The sequence below is a fragment of the Gymnoscopelus microlampas genome (genome assembly GCF_963454915.1).
Source record: "Gymnoscopelus microlampas genome assembly, chromosome: 14".
Taxonomy (NCBI): domain Eukaryota; kingdom Metazoa; phylum Chordata; class Actinopteri; order Myctophiformes; family Myctophidae; genus Gymnoscopelus; species Gymnoscopelus microlampas.
The window spans coordinates 3541302-3559454 of record NC_139951.1 but is presented as its reverse complement, the minus strand read 5'-3'; the positions used below and the strand labels follow the sequence as shown (position 1 = coordinate 3559454).

The window sequence follows — 18153 nt, the reverse complement described above, 5'->3', positions numbered from 1 at the left end:
GTGACAGTACCACCCTCAGTGGCCCCGGCCCGGGTTATCACGGCCCAAAAGTGTGTCACGAGCAGTGGTGGAAAAAGTCCTCAAATGTTTTACTTGAGTAAAAGTATCAATACTGCAATGTAGAAGTACTCCGTTACAAGTAAATGTCCGGAATTAAAAATTTACTTCAGTAAAAGTCAAAATGTCATAATGTATCAAAATGTACTTAAAGTACCAAAAGTAAAAGTACTAAAATGTTTGAAAATAGCAGATCTACAAGCTCACAACACGTCGCGACGCGACACGTTGTGAGCTTGTAGATCGGCTATTTTCAAAGAGCCTACAGTAGGTATAACATAGGGCTTAAGTGGTTAATGTATGTTTTATAATGTAATCATTTATATCTGCAAAGTAATTAGTAACTAAAAGTTTTCAAATAATTGTAGTGGAGTAAAAGTACAATATTTGCCTCTGAGATGTAGTGGAGTAGAAGTAAAACTATTGGAAATTGGAAATACTCAATTAAAGTACAAATACCTCTTAAGAGACACCAAATGGTGTCTCTAAGAGATGATTTTAGAAGCGATCCAGTCCACATATCTGTGAACGTTGGCGTAGACGCCAGGCTTGTTTTTCAGAGCACAGCCGGCACCCCAGCTCACCACGCCACTCACGTAGTGAGTTCCGTCACGCTCGCACACCAGGGGGCCGCCCGAATCACCCTGTAAGGACAAAGAGCCAGTCAGGGTAGGTAGCCAGTAGGGTCATTATCGGAGAAGAGTACAGCCTAAATGCCAACACTCCCTGAATGGCTTTCCTAGTTCCTCACCTTTCCTCAAATTTCTTTTTTAAGTGTTTACTGGCACAAAATAGCCGATCTACAAGCTCACAGCGTGTCGATGTAGATCGGCTATTTTCACTATTCTAAAATAGTGAAAATATCCGGTTAAGGCAATACAGTGACATTTTCATGCAAACACCGGCATCTGATTTTGACAAAGTCAGGGTAAAGTCTTAATCAATGTACTTAATCAAGATTGCTTCAGATTTATTGAAGCTCGTTTCCAAATATGCGTGTCTGCATACATGTCATATATATGTAACACACTAACTTCACCAGATATAGGAAGTATTTAAGTGAGCAAAACATGAACACCTGGGTCTTTCCCCGTAATCACAATAATGCAAACAAATGAGTCAATCATTAACTCATCAATCCAATTGTTTATACATTTGTGATTCCTAGTAATCGGACGCACGCACGTGTGTACACACACACACACACACACACACACACACACACACACACACACACACACACACACACACGTGCGTGCGTGCGATTACACACACAGTAGTACCTGGCAGGAGTCCACTTTGCCTCCCAAGTATCCAGCACAGAACATGGAGTCGTCCAGAGCGTTTCCATAGACGTTAGGAGCCATGCAGCGTTGCTGTGAGATGAGCAGGACACGGGCAGACAGAAGTTGACTGCTGCCGTACTCCCCTGAGGGACACCAACACAAGACACAAAGAACTCACATTTGTTTTGTTTTGTTTTGTTTTGTTTTATTCTTTTAGTTCACTTGTAGCCCGGCAGCCAAAGGGCCTGTTTGGCCAAAGTATGACATTTGTTATATCATTTTTTTTATTGGCCTAACATTTAGTCTATATACATACATTCATGAAACTACCTGCTGACCGGCTGTCAGCATTGAGCAATTTTTATAGAGGGGTATAGTCCAGGTAAACTAGCTCATTTTGGACCTCAAAATCAAAGTAATTGTAACAGAATTATTTTCCTCACAGACCATTTATATTAAGTCACCACAACAACATACTAAAAGTACTAAGAAATCCTAGTTGCGGAAATATGTTTAATTGGAATCAATCCAAAATGGCCGCCACATTATTGTCAACAAGCCATAGAAAATGATGGTGAGTTGAATTTTCATTCGTCTGAGATTTCATTTGACTTCCAAATACATTTTGAGGGAATTCAGATAAAATATATAAAAACCATTGGGCCATTTTTTAATCAATGTAACAGAATTACCAGATAGTCAATAGCAAACTAGCATTTCACATCAAAGTAATTGTAACAGAATTCTTTTTTCACCATACATAATTTCTATGAGGTGTCCAGGATAACATGCTAAAAGCCCTAAGAAATCCTAGTTGCTGAAATATGTTTAATTGGCATCAATCCATGATGTAATATATATGTAACACACTAACTTCACCAGATATAGGAAGTATTTAAGTGAGCAAAACATGAACACCTGGGTCTTTTCCCGTAATCACAATAATGCTATGCAAACAAATGAGTCAATCATTAACTGTTCGCCAATTATTGTCAAAAAGCCATATAAATGTATGGTGAGTCCAATTTTCATTCCTGAGATTTCAATTGACTTATCTTAATTCCTCACCTCAAAATGTATTTGGAAGTCAATTGAAATCTCAGGAATGAAAATTCGACTTATATGTACGCAAAGTAACATGTAAGGTTTTGTGCCAGCATGCAAGATTTGTTCAAATATTCCAAAAAGTACCACTGCTTTTCCTGCACAAACACAAACAGCTGCCTGATGAGTTGGACTCGAATGAACTGCTGACATTTGTTTTTTTTGCTTTGGGAGTGACAGGTGCACCATGGACTTTGGTAAACAGGGGAATAACCTCCTGTCCATACTGCTGATTGATTGAAGCTTGTGGATTGTTTGCACACAAGATATTTCAAAATGCAACGGGTGGATTGACATTAAACTGACTGTGCATATTCCATGTGAATAAACGGTATTGATTTTTTTGACCCCATGACATTTCCTAAAGCGTCACGCTTATGCCAAAAGGAACTTTGCATCGTTTTTTAATGGTATGTTTTTACTTTAAAGCTTTTGCTTTTAAACACTAGCAACAGCTAGTGTTAATCCTTCATTAATATACATTTATGGCACTAACACAATTTTGATACTTTCAGTGTGTCAGGGCCTTAAAGGACAACTTTAGTTTTTACAGCAAAGGTTTATATTTTAGCTTGTAATTAAAGTAAATAAAAGATGAGTCTAATTTTTTTTTCATGTACTGCTTTCTATAGTTTTAGCAATTTTTGCGATATTTTTTACAGTGGGCGGGGGCATTCTGTCCGGTGGCTAAATATGCCTTTTTTACACAACAAAAAAGGTCCTGTGGTCTTTGATGGCCAGATGTGAGTTATTGGGGGATAGAAGAGCTACTGTAAATAATAATAAAGAAAACGAAGGGTTATTGTGTAAAAAAAATACATATTTAGCCACCGGACAGAATGCCCCCGCCCACTGTAAAAAAAAGATCACGAAAATTGCTAAAACTATAGAAAGCAGTACATTTTAAAATGTTAACACTCATCTTTTATTTACTTTAATTACAATCTAAAACATAAACCTTGGTTGTAAAAAAAACAAAGTTGTCCATAAGGATGGCAATGTTGGCTGGGTCAAACCACTTTGGGTATAGCTAGTGCCTAGCAAAGCTTTCAGACTATCTTGTTTTCTAATGCGGGCGTATTATCATTATCAACCAAACACCACAGTCAGTTTAGATCAGTGTTTCCCAAACAGTGGGTTTACTTGGGACCCATTTGTGGGTCGTGGAAAAAATGACATGGGCCACGAGTAAATAAATATCCCTTTATTTTTGGTTTCCTACATTTTGTTTTGAAATACTATTTCCAAACATAAAAAAGCAATTTTTTTCATGAATTAGACACAAATTCAATGATTTTTCCATAGAATTTCATAAATAAACAAAAAAAATCTAATAAATAAAAATCAAAGTAATTCCATGAATCAGAAAACAAATGTTTAAGAAGTAGTGAAAATAGCCGATCTAAGCTCACAATGTATCGCCACGCATTGTGTGCTTGTAGATCTGCTCTTTTCACTAGTTTGGGGAACTGGGGAGACATACAAATTTGCTTTTGGGTCTCAAGCTAAAACGTTTGGGAACCAGTGGTTTAGATGATGCTTGATGTTTCAGTGGTAACATGTACTGTACAGTAGTTGGATTACATACGTTTTTCAGTAGCTCCCCATCCAGAGATGACACACTCCTTTCCGTCAGAGAACAGCTGGTTGGGCAGACAGGCTGTCTTCACGAAGCGGCTCTCCTTGGCACAGAATGGTTTGTCTGTGGCTTTGAGCTGCAGTAGGGCTGACACGCAGTCCACACAAATACATTATTTCGGGTGCAGTACGTTAGTCCGACAGCGCATTCCTCCGACAGCGCAGCGCTCCGACGTTTCCAATACTAAACCCGAACCAAACCCGCACCCTAACCCCAACCGCACGCGGATGCCACATAGTCGGAGAAAAGGTCTGTCGGATTAACGCATGCCTCCCCATTATTTCTATTACAATATATGTAGGCGGCTGCAGTTATGAAAAAAAAGCACCTAACCCAAAACTAATTGCAACAAAACGTTTTTCAACTGTTTCTTGCAGTATTAGGTGTCCTTAATAACATACTCAAAGTTTACCAAAGTTTGAGCACTGGAAAGGTGTTATTTTCAAGATGGCGTCCAAGATGGCCAAAAAATCTTTAAAATAACCTAACTCCTTCATTATTTATCCTAGACAAGTACTTTTTGTGTCTTACCCTATGTTTTGGGGGCCTAGAAATCCACTGGAATTGTCCAAATTGCAGAGATACAATTAGATAATTGTGAAATCCAATATTTTGTTTGTGACTCTATTAAAACCCTCTGAAATGGTCACCCGTTTCAAGTTAACTAAACTAATTATGCAATAAACTAGTTATATGTTTTTTTTACTGGAACAAGGCTTCAAGATATCCTTAAAACACAAGTCACAATTTTCATTTTTGTCAATTTTGTCATTCAGAAGGTGCATGGCAGAGAAAGAGAATATTGTCAGTTGATATAGTATTGCATGCAATATTGAAAGGTTTTGGATAGCTCTGTGGATCAAATGTGAATCAAAGTGTCATCTTGTAGACACAAGATTTTGAAAAACAATAAATAGATTTTTGAAGAACTTTTTAACACATTAGGAAGGCAATCAGTGTGAGTGAGTAAAGAGGGGTGGGGTGGCTACGGAGGTTAGTGAAGAGCTGTCAAAACCCATGTCTCTACTGGGGGCCTAGGCAGAGGGGAGTATGCGGGGTAGGGTTGTGTGAGGAGGTAAAAGGGGGTCTGGTGTAGAGTTTAGAGGGCCTAGGGTTCCCCTCAGGTGGGTGGAGGGGAGTATGGGGAGTGGGGGTCACTGGATTGCTCCCTGGGCACTTGGAGCACAGAAGAGCAAAGTTATAGGAGCCAAGGAGACCCTGAGCTTCTCTCCCCCATGTCCGAGGTGCAAAACCTCCAACAGTTGGCTCAGACATGTTAAAGCTATAGTGGGGCACTTGGGAGCTCAGGACGAGTGCTCATATGGAGTTAAAAAGAATGGGGCTTGTCGGCCCCTGTGGTGGTAGTTCTAAGACCTCCACGTTGTGCATCGCGATAGCAAAATTCCAACATTCAAGTGTCCATCATCAAGTCCTCCACTCTCGCCTTAGCCCTGCCTCGGAGGCAGGAGGTGAGGAGGCAAGGAGCGTAATTTTTAAGTGACAGCAATTATGACGTGTCACACAGTTGGATTGCTGGACTATTTCGGAGCTCGGAGGGTTGTCATGTGGAGGAGGAGAAATTATACGCCAGCACGCATTTCAACAAAGACAGTTCCGCAAACGATACATGAAAGATATACAGTACTTGTATCTTGCCATATTTCACTCCAAGTGGCTTAGGGAGCCTGCGCTCACCTGGTTCTCAGCAAGTCCAAAAGCAAATTAGCATTTGGGATGCAAACAATTTCTAAGTCACGCTGGAGGACGGAGTGAGGAGGAGGCAGAAATTAAGCTTATGCGTTAGGCTGAGAGGAGTGTCCCTATGTCGCCTGGCTCACTGGATAGTCCCAATGGTCCCAAGTGGACCTCCATGCTGGCTCCTATGCCCTATGGCACTCGTGAGTGGCCATAGTTAGTGAGGAGGGACCCCCCATAGTGGTGGTTGTAAGACCATGTTGTGCAGGACTGTGTGTCAGGCAGACAGGGGTGTCCCTATGTCGGACTGGCTCACAGGAGAGTCGGTGACTTAGTGACTTATCATTATGGCCAGAGCGTCCTTTCCCCTCTCCAGAACAAAAAAAAATAGTCTAACCATTAGGTGTATACAGAAAGCAATGCTTGTTTGTTGGATAGCAGCAGGGACACAGCGTGGAGGTCGGTTAGATCGGGATTCTATGGGAGATTGGAGCCCAGGGCGTCATGGGCTGTCTCCTATGCCTTCTTGATGTTAAAATTATCCAGAAAAAATATCAAGGTTCAAGGTTATTGCTATAGCAGTACCAATCACAAAATAAAATACATGTGAAATGAATTTTGCACAAAAACCCCACACAACTACTACAATCTCAGGAATAAGAAGATGTCTGTGACAAGCAAATCTAACCCCCAGTTTGGGAACCACTGCCCTAGGGGACTAGGATTATTATTTTATTTTTTTGGCAGACACCTTTACAAACAAAATAGTGAAGAAACTTCTCTGTAAGGAATTTCTTCCAAGATTTGTGTAACATTCCCAGTCTGTGAGTTACAGCCATGTTTTTACAAATGTCACAGTACCACCCAATAATAATGAATTTATTCCTTATTGTTATCAAAAGAAATCTCCTGAAAGCTTCAACAGTGAATTCATGTATAGGTGATGAATTCACCAATCCTGGGCATTATGGCACGTAGAAAAGGGAGAAATGTCCAATTACATTGTTAAATATGCTTATAACCATGCTTATAACCAATTGCTTTATAATTCTATACTTGCAATCACTTGAATATAATTTATATTATGCTAATTAGATCCAAGATCACCAAAACCTGGGGTTAGGCACCAAAATTACTTGTCTAGGATGAATAATACAGGAGTAATGGTATTTTAAGGATCTGACGGCGGCCATTTTGAAAATCGGACCTTTCTAGTGGTCCGATTTTGGTAAACTTTTGATATGTTATTAAGTACACCTGATACTACAATAAACCATTGAGAAACCTTTTGTTGCAATTTTTTTGGGGTCAAATCATAACTGCAGCCGCCTAATGATTGTAAAACAAAAGTTTACTTGATATTACTTGGATATTGCTAATTAATTACAATCCTAATACTACTACTCCTTTAATTTATTAACCATTTAAGCCATACCATACGTTGTTGTACAACAAATAGCAAACATAGCTGATATACACCATGCTGTGGGAACTCCCTCTTTTATTGGTGTGTCGCCCAGGTTGCGCCTAAACCCAGGGGCGTCACGGCCATTCACTGTGCGTACGACGCGACACCCTCACTCTCACAGATCCGTGATTTCATACCCCCTACTTTTTGAAAAAAATTTAAATATATATGTTTTTTGATAATAAATCGGTAAAATCAGGCAAAAATACGAATTAAATAACCTAACCCTACCCTAAAACCGAAATAAAGTAACCAAAAAACAAAAAAAACGAACAAAATCCACCCAAAAAACGTTGCAAAATTTTGAAAATACAGAATTTGTTTACATTTGACAGTTACAAATGTTTTTCACGCTTTTTCAAAAATAGCAGATCTACAAGCTCATAGCGCGGCACTCGGTGCCGCGCTATGAGCTTGTATATCTGCTATTTTTGAATAGCCAAAGTGTGAAGTAATAGGGGTATAGTCCACCAAAAGTCCATCCCCCCCACCTTCTGAGAGCCTGTGACGTCCATGCCTAAACCCTAACATTTAACTTCACAAAAACTATTCCTAAACCTAACCTTAAAGGACAACTTTTTTACAGTGGGCGGGGACATGGCTAAATATGTATTTTTTTTTACACAATAACCCGGTGATTTCTTTATTATTATTTACAGTAGATATTCTAGCCCCCAACAACTCACATCTGGCCATCAAAGACCACGGGACCTATTTTATTGTGTAAAAAATACATATTTAGCCACCTCCCCGAATGCCCCCGACCACTGTAACAAAGATCGCGAAAATTGCTAAAACTATAGAAAGATTTGTTTTTAACACTCATCTTTTATTTACTTTAAATACAAGCTAAAACATAAACCTTGGTTGTAAAAAAACAAAGTTGTCCTTTAACCCTAACCTCACAAACACCATATGCCTAACGCTAACCTTAAAGACGGGGTGCCGTGATTTTCAGTGATCCCCCCCCCCCCCTAAAACATAATCATCAGGTATTATGGTTATACTAGGAGGAAGATTTTTTTCAAAAAAGTGTACAGAAATTGTCAAAATTATGTTTTTATGTGGATACGCCTCCAGTTCATTAAGTATACCTGGTTCTCACCTTAGCACCTCCTCCACCACCTTAGCACCACCCACCTGTCCTAGTCCCTCCTCCTCCTCATGCCCACACCTGTTGTGTTATGATAATGAGGGGGAGGGTATATTTTTACTATGTCACTAAAGCGCTGTTTCTCTATTGGCACGTTTGACCCTCAAGGTTTCAGCCTCCAGGTAGAAACTCAAAATAGTCAGAGAAGACATAAAACACCATAAAAACACCACCAGGGGGCTTAATGAAGTTCTATCAACCTCATAGACACGTGAAAAACAGAAAAAGTGCAAAACCATGGCACCACCTCTTTAACCCGAACCCTAACCTGAGCCCTAACCTCACAGAAATTATGCCTAAACCTAACCTCAAAACCCTATATCCACCTGAGCGAAACACCGGGAAAAGAGACTATCCCGTGTGTGTACTATGAGCTCACCAATGTCATTGTGCAGAGCGGTGGGCGTCGCCCTGTAGTCCTCGTGGACGATGACTCTCTGCACGGGGACCACCTGCTCGTGGTCCTCGTGTCTCTCCAGGTCCACGCCCCCCATGACCACCTGCATGTCCACCGACGGCTTACTGGAAGAACACGCCGCCAATCATTTATCCAGACAGAAGCACTGTCTACTGATAAGCACTTGGAATAGGCTCTATGCACAGCAGCCATATTATCACTTCTTTCACAGGTGTTACCGATGATACTAATGAAGGCTCTGTTCCATTTAGTCTAGCACAGTGGTTTCCACGACCCCCATAACTCTGAGAGCGTACAAATGGAACCAAATGGACCCTTACGGGTCCATTTGGTTCCATTTGTACGCTCTCAGAGTTACACACCTGTAAGGGGCCATTTGGATGCCCATGAGGGTCCCTGGACCCCAACTGTAGACCCACTGGTGTAACAGAGTGTTTCCAGTGGGCTAACATGCACAATATCAGCACCCTGACTCTGTTTGACCAGAATGGAACAGAGCCTTCATTAGTATCATTGGTAACACCTGTGAATATCTTCATAATATGGCTGCTGTGAATAGAGCCTATTGTAGTTGAGGCATTCAATGTAGTTTGACTCAGTTCCACAGATAAATATTGTGAAAATAGCAGAACTACAAGCTCACAACACCTCGCATTTGCGAGGCGTTGTGAGCTTTTTTTTTATTCATAAAATCCACCATTAGTGCTTTAGGGTTTTTCATGCCTTTCGGACGGATGAGCTCGCGTTTTTGGTGCAGCTTACATGCAGTGAGCGGCGGTGAGCACCCAGCAGGACTCGATGAGGATTCCTCCACACAGGTGCTGGAAGTCACCGGAGGAGCCGCTGGGTCTGTACTGCAGGGACACCTGCCACGGATGAGCCCCGGGCAGGGACTTCCTGCCCCCGAAGATCCTGCCGGCGCGCACGGTCTGGGGCCGGCCGCACTGAGAGAACTGACCCCCGATGTAGTCCGGCTTGGCCGGGGTCGGAGCCGGCCTCGGGGTTGGAGCTGGACGGGATGGAGTGAGAGGTATAGCATGATGAGCGCAGGGGTCTGCGCACGTGTGTGTGTGTGTGTGTGTGTGTGTGTGTGTGTGTGTGTGTGTGTGTGTGTGTGTGTGTGTGTGTGTGTGTGTGTGTGTGTGTGTGTGTTACATTCCAAGAATTCTGGGGCCAAAAATCCCCATACTGTAAGTATTGTAAGACTTGTTAAAATTGGGACATTGTTATGGCTCACCTGGGGTACCAGTGCCACAGTTGTTTTCATGGCTTAGCCAGATTATAATTAGTAGAGGATTTAATCGGCAAAAAAATAAGGTAAAAATGTCATATTTAATGAAAAACATTAACATGTGTGCAGGGCCGCAGGAAAGGCGGTGCGAACGGTGCGGCCGCACCGGGCCCCGCGCTGGGGGGGCCCCGCAAAAAACGGGGAAAAAAATAAATACTTTCTTTTCTTTTTTTTTTCTTAAGTGAACAGAATCACGTTTATTAAGAATTATTAAAAGAAATAACCACAAATAACCACCAAAAACTCGGAAATATCCGCCCAAAACCGCAACTTCGCACCGGGCCCCGCATTTCTCCCAAGCGGCTCTGCATGTGTGTGTGTGTGTGTGTGTGTGTGTGTGTGTGTGTGTGTGTGTGTGTGTGTGTGTGTGTGTGTGTGTGTGTGATGTACCTGCAGAGCATTTCCTGACTGTACAGAAGCCCCACTTCAGAGTGCCGTTCTTGTCGAAGAAGCACCAGGGTCTGCTCTCTCCATCTGGGTTCCTGAAAGAGACACACGCACACACACACACACACACACACACACACACACACACACACACACACACACACACAGAGTGATTATGCAGCTGTCTGAGGGAGGGGGGGAACTCAGGAGCGTCTGCTCAGGAACCCAGGAGCAGACAATTCACAGCAGGGGTTCACTAATCTCTGGATTTCATAGAAAGGGGGGGCACATCAAAGCAGAGTGCCCAGCTGTCTTGTGTGCCCACTTGACTGTGTGCCCAGTTGTCTTGTGTGCCCAGTTGACAGTGTGCCCAGTTGACTGTGTGCCCAGCTGTCTTGTGTGCCCAGCTGTCTTGTGTGCCCAGTTGACTGTGTGCCCAGTTGACCTGTGTGCCCAGACGGCTGTGTGCCCAGTTGTCCGGTGTGCCCAGTTGGTTTTTGTGCCCACCTGACCGGTTACCGTTTCCCAAACTTTTTAGGTCAAGACCCAAAAGAGGACGTTTGCCCAGGACCCAAACTAGTGAAAATAACAGATCTACAAGTTCACTACGCATCGCTTCGTTCAGCGTTGTGAGCTTGTGGATCTAATATTTTCACTAAACTTTTTTTTTCATGTATTCGAGGATTTTATTTTTTTTAGTGACTTTTCTTGTTTTTTTAATCTTTTGAAATATATATATATATATATATATATATATATATATATATATATATATATATATATATATATACACACACACACACACACACACACATAAGAATTGGTCTGCGACCTAAACATATGGTGCTGATTGGGAAACAGTGGTGTACCACATACTGTACAGAAACCCATAGTAAATGCACGTCGGCCCCACCTGCAGTAGTTATGTGGGCCAATGCCGGTGTCACCCTGGTAATCGGTGAGTGGATCTCCTCCCGTCTTGGAGATCACGTAGGAGTTCCAGTCCAGACACTCGTTGCCCTCGTCCGTTACACTGACCTTACCTCTGTAGGACTCTCCGTCTCCCTCGTAACAGTCATTAGGGCCTGGGAACATGCAAATGCAATGATTCCAGTCAATGTAAAACTCAAGTCACTTCCTGACTTGCCCATGTGATGGACATACGAGTCAAATAGGACCCTGGCCCGACTGTGTAAGCGAAGTGAGAAAAAAAGTCGAACTTAGCGAGTCAGTCTGGATTCCAGTCTATGTACGGTACTTACCAACTTGGCAGAACTTCCCGCTGAATCCATTTGGACAGCCACAGCGGTAGAACGGCCGTGAGCGACCCTTAATGCAAGAACCTCCATTTTCACAGGGGCTGGGACTGCACGGGGACACTGTAAACATATAGAAAACCAATCAATCAATCAATCAATCAATCACTTTTCCAGTGGCTGTATGAGCCATTGTCTTATTTTTTTTTAAGAAAATGTAATAGGCTCTATTCACAGCAGCCATATTATGAAGACATTCACAGGTGTTACCAATGATACTAATGAAGGCTCTGTTCCATTTAGTGTAGCACAGTGGTTTCCACGACCCCCATAACTCTGAGAGCGTACAAATGGAAACAAATGGACCCTTACGGGTCCATTTGGTTCCATTTGTACACTCTCAGAGTTACACACCTGTAAAGGGCCATTTGGGAGTGTTTCCAGTGGGCCAACATGCACAATATCAGCACCCTGACTCTGTTTGACCAGAATGGAACAGAGCCTTCATTAGTATCATTGGTAACACCTGTGAATGTCTTCATAATATGGCTGCTGTGAATAGAGCCTATTTAAACCAATATTAAAATCAAGATTCAGAAGAAGATTTATGTTATAAAGATATATGTTGTATATTCTTATACAGTATATAAAGAGAGAACGTGGTTTAAAAACATACCTTTCTTGCAGTCGGGCTGTTTGTAGGGGACGTTGCACTTGCACTCATGGTATGGTGCAACAGTTGTTACCACACAGTGTCCGTGGCCACATTTCACGCCCTTACACACATCTTTCACTGCAGAACAATACAGTACAATACAGTCAGTATGGAAGCTTTGTTACAGACATCTATGACTATTATAGAGAACAGTTGGTACAGTCAGTATGGAAGTTTCCAGTCATATCAAAGCTCAACTTCATATCACAGGACATTATAATCAATTACAATATATTAGGATTGTACTGCCATGGAAAGTGACAAAAAGGGGTTAACTCTGTGCGTGCGTGCGTGCGTGCGTCGGTGGGTCCTTGAGGGGGTCCCTAGCATTAGCGATAGTTAGGAGTCTAATAGACCCTTACAGGTCTGTAACTGTGAGTGTGTAATATAAAATAGGAAATTGCTAATATGTCTTAATATGTATTTATTTAATTCACTTTTGAGCCTTTTCATACTGCTTGTTTGTTATGCTTTCCCTATGGTAACTCTTTACTGTCCTGACTGGTTGCATGTAAGCCTTTTCTAGCCAGGTTGTGAGTTAAAGGGATAGTTGACAAAAGAAATAAAATGTTTTTCTATTCTATTCTATATTTTTTTGTTTTTGTCGCATTCCTCAGCCAATAATTTGATGACCAGCGGACCGGTAGGCAGCGGTTCCGGTAGGCGATACAAAGGAGACTCTTTATGTCTCCTACCGGAACCGCTGCCGTTCCTGAAATTACTGGCTTAGGAATGCGATAAAAACAAAAAAATATCCATGAATTCAAATCTCCATGGGGTGACTAATTGATAGAGAAAAAAACATTTTGGGGGTGAACTATCCCTTTAAGCCCTTGCCTTGAAGACCTGTCTTTGATTGAGCTGAGAACCCATTGATCATGCCGATTGTCGAAATACTGTAAATGACTGAATCAGACTCAATCATTTATTCTCTATGGGGGGGGAATGAATGGGTTTTCTATCTGTGGCACCACAAAAATGTCCGCCACTGCTACGATGCCTTATAGGCAGATTATGTCAACGATGATTCAGACAACCTACTGTAGGCTACTGTAACATCAGGCTACAGCAGCAGTACAACAACACTTGAATACGTTAAAGACGGGGTGCCGTGATTTTCAGTGTTTTTTTTCTCCCCCTAAAACATAATCATCAGGTATTATGGTTATACTAGTAGGAAGATTTTTTTCAAAAAACTGTACAGAAAATGTTAAAATTATGTTTTTATGTGGACACGCCTCCAGTTCATTAAGTATACCTGGTTCTCACCTTAGCACCTCCTCCACCACCTTAACACTATCCACCTGTCCTAGTCCCTCCTCCTCCTCATGCCCACACCTGTTGTGTTATGATAATGAGGGGGAGGGTATGTTTTTACTATGTCACTAAAGCGCTGTTTCTCTATTGGCACGTTTGACCCTCAAGGTTTCAGCCTCCAGGAAGAAACTCCAAATAGTCAGAGAAGACATAAAACACCATAAAAACACCACCAGGGGCCTTAATGAAGTTCTATCAACCTCATAAACACATGAAAAACAGAAAAAGTGCAAAACCATGGCACCACCTCTTTAAAGAGCGTATAGAAGATCAAAACAAGCTGTCGTACCTGTCTGACACTTCTTGCCAGCGTAGCGTTCGGGACAGATGCAGACGAAGCCTCCACCGGCGGTGGTGTCACAGCTGCCGCCGTTCAGACACGGGTTCGGATCACACTCATCTGTGTGGTGAACGCACACAACTGTCACCGACCGACCGACTTATACGCAGCGCCATCAGGGTTCTTCTGTCAGCTCCACTTTCATCAAGTTGAAACATTTTAATTGCACATTAACGCGGTATTTGAATTGCAACAGGCTCTATGCACAGCAGCCATATTGGAAAGAAATTAGGCCTCTTCCTTACTTCCTTCACAGGTGTTACCAATGATGCTAATAAAGGCTCTGTTCCATTTTTTAAATTTCAAGGACCCCCATAACTCTGAGAGTGTACAAACGGTTCCATTTGTACACTCCCAGAGTTACAACAACTGTAAGGGGCCATTTGGAACCCCCTCAAGGAACCCTGAGGGTACCTGGACCTCACTTTGAGACCCACTGGTGAAGCAGTGTAGCACCCTGCCTGTCTCTGTTTGACCAGAGCCTTAATTAGTATAATTGGTAAGACCTGTGAAGGAAGTAAAGAAGAGGCCCCATTTCTTCCTCGGCCTAGTGGGAATGTGCGTGCACGCTAAGTTCATGATTTGAGACATTTTGTTCAGAACGGACCAATCCTGCAAACTTTGGAAGCCAACCTTAGCCAATCAGGATGGAATATCGGACAGATGCGTCTTGAAAAAATCTGTAGAAGTAATATCCAAAAATGGGTTTTGCACAAATCGGCCTCCTGGTGGCGCTATAACAGGCCCATGTGAAAAATTTGGGGCAGAGGTTCTGAATTCGCATCCAGGGAGTGTGTGTGCACAGTTTGGCAGCGACCGGACCAACGGTGCCGGAGATCAGCTGGTAACACGCGGAAAGGACGGACGGACACACGGACACATGGACGGACGGACAGGGGGCAAAACATTCTCTCTCGTCTGGCGGAGACAATAAAAACAAAAGTTTTCCCCTGCAATTTGTTTCATAGTGAAAATAGCAGAGCTTGTATAGCTTGTAGATCTGCTATTTTTGTGTGACACTGTTGTACAACTAACTTTAAAAGGGCTGAAGACTAATCAATTTAGTGGATTATTTAAAACAATATCTATTGATTGTTGCACAACAAAATGATAAGAAATGTGCTTCTCGAGCATTTGATTAATCAAAAGAGTAATCTGTAGAATAATCTTTAAGAAAATAATCGATAGCGCTAATATATATATCGTCTTTGTCGGGTGGAAACCATGTCCAAAACTGTTTTCAGGATTCAAATACAGCAAAAGTAGCAGATCTACAAGCTCAAACCGCGTCGCTTCGTTCCACGTTTCGAGCTTGTGGATCTGTACTTTTGATGCTTTTGTGTGATGCTGTAGTATGATCTAGTAGGGCGTTCATTTACGAAAAAAACACCAAAACCACATTCACAGGTGTTACCGATGATACTAATGAAGGCTCTGTTCCATTCTGGTCAAACAGAGTCAGGGTGCTGATATTGTGCATGTTGGCTCACTGGAAACACTCTGATACACCAGTGGGTCTACAGTTGGGGTCCAGGGACCCTCATGGGCTTCCAAATGGCCCCTTACAGGTGTGTAACGAAGTAAGGGGCCATTGGTACAAATGGAACCATTTGGTTCCATTTGTACACTCAGAGTTATGGGGGCCGTGGAAACCACTGTGCTAGAATGGAACAGAGCCTTCATTAGTATCATTGGTAACACCTGTGAAGGAAGTGATAATATGGCTGCTGTGCATAGAGCCTATTCTGAGTTTTCTATATGGAGAGGATGGAGGTTTCTGCCCGACAGCAACGATATCAGAATTGACTTACTTGTGAAGGAGTCTACATCTACAAGGTCATACAGCCAGTCATCATAAGTAGTTTCTTCTTCTGGCACAACCTCGTAATCATAATAATCATAAGCTGTGAGGGGAAACAATAACAACACGACCTTTAACCTCTTTCTGTACAAATAAAGCAGTTTTTCAATTTAGGAGAGAAATGCTAATTAAAATGGCTCTTACCACCTGCGTCTCCTGTTTCTACAATGACCTACAAGGTTCATCAGAAGGAAAAATACCAATGAAGACCTGCAAATGCCTTCTAAATCAGTAGTTCTCAAACCTTTTCATGCCATGGACCCCTAAATTGAACAACATATTTTGAGATGGGGGTCTGCGGCCATCATTTTGGGTGGTCCTTGACATGGAAAAGTTATTATGTTAATTATGTTAATTATTATTATTAATTATGTATTTGGCGGGTGGACCCCCATCTCAAAATATGTTGTTCCGGGGGACCCCCCAGAAGCAAAGATTTGAGTTACAAATGTTCACTTAAAAAATATATATATTCAAAGATTTGCACAAATGTTCACAAATGTTTCAAAAAACAATAGCAGATCTACAAGCTCATAGCGCGGCACTCAGTGCCACGCTATGAGCTTGTGGATCTGCTATTTTTGAATAGCCAAAGAAATCTAAAATTACACAGACGCTTTCCTGGTTTTAAGGGGTTAAAGTGGCACTTGAACTGACAGTGGTTGCACTGTAGCCTTGCAGTGCAAATGTTTGAAACTCCACAACTGCATGGATAAGAGGTTGCACAAACACACAGTAGGTCAACGATACAGCTCAGAGCTATCCCCACCGTAGATCAAGCTTTACCCATTCAATCCAGGAATGCATCGCTGTCATTTTTATTTCATTTTGTCTATTCAAAAATTGCAGATCTTCAAGCTTGTAGATCTGCTATTTTTGAAGAATCGTAAACATTTGGGGAAATCTTTGAATATATATATTTTTTAAAGCGAACGTTTGTAACTCAAATCTTTGCTTCTGGGGGTCCCTGGAACAACATTTTACATATTTTTCAAAATATATATTTATTCAAAGATTTGCACACACTTTTAACGATTTTTCGAATAGCCAAAGAAATCTAAAATGACAGAGATGCATCCCCATATTGAAAATGAGCTTCACAACCCCTTTTTACATTGAAGTTGAATTATTTCTACGGCTTCGTCTCAATTTAATATCTTGGAAAAAGTAGAAATCAAATCTAAAAGGCAATAATAATTAACTTACGTCATTAGATATGTTGGCTGTGACTAGCAACTGCTCTATGTAAAAGCCCCAAATGTGAAATTCAAACTAATGCAAAAAAAAACATTTCATTTTTTGTATTCATTGGCTGTTTACTCACATGAAAGTCTTGTCCCAGCACTGAGAGAACACACAGGCTCATCAGAGTCAACACAGAGAAACCCATGTTGCTGACAATGGTGCTGACCAGCAGTAATCTGTTTTTTTTGGGGACTTGTCACCCTAAATACTCTCTTTGGAAAACACACAGATCCACCTACCTGTTAATCATCAGCTACCGGGCATTGATTTCCCACAGGAGACTCCACTCTACAAGCTCACAACGCGTCTGCGACACGTTGTGAGCTTGTAGATCGGCTATTTTTGGGGCGAAGAGGTCTGGTGTACAGGGGGAAAAAAAGAGCAGACCAAGTACACAGTACCGAGGGTTTAAGTCTGAAAACACACATTTAACATGAAGCCAATATGTAGCGGGGGTCCCTGCTTCATCTCTCTCTCTCAGCTAAGGGGTCCTTGGCCTGAAAAACATTGAAGACCCCAATGAACCAAAGCTTTAATTTGTTGCTGTTTAGATCACCGGTTCTCAACTTCAGGTCCGGGGACCATTAGGGGTCCAAACGGACCCTTATGGGTCTGTAACTCCAAGAGTGTGCAATTTTTTTCTTTCAATCAAATGGGGGTCCAGGGACCTAATGCCTACCAAACTGGGGGTCCTACAAATTCAAATGTTTGATACTCACAGGTTTAGAGTGTAGACTGATTTACTGTGTAAACAATCTACGTTACAAGCCAAAACAAGTCAATTCTACAATCAATAAATGCTGATGGCTTAACCCTTGCTGTTTGCTGAACGCGGGTTTCTCAATGCACCAGAGATTTGCTGAGCAAACGAAACGGACAGATGCAGGGCATAAAAGACACATTCACGACCACTAGAAATGT

The 18153-nt window shown here is 41.9% G+C and overlaps 1 protein-coding gene across 1 annotated transcript; it reads right to left on the bottom strand.

Annotated features, from left to right (window-relative positions):
• Nucleotides 1-542: 542 nt before the first annotated feature.
• habp2 (hyaluronan binding protein 2) lies at nt 543-17377 on the bottom strand (the record flags this gene model as incomplete). Its single annotated transcript, XM_084077614.1, has 12 exons — nt 543-701; nt 1341-1486; nt 4036-4173; nt 8782-8924; nt 9583-9829; nt 10502-10593; nt 11412-11583; nt 11761-11877; nt 12431-12547; nt 14076-14186; nt 14949-14967; nt 17312-17377. 12 exons carry the CDS (start codon nt 17375-17377, stop codon nt 543-545), a joined length of 1527 nt encoding a protein of 508 aa, XP_083933740.1.
• Between the last annotated feature and the right edge of the window lie 776 nt (nt 17378-18153).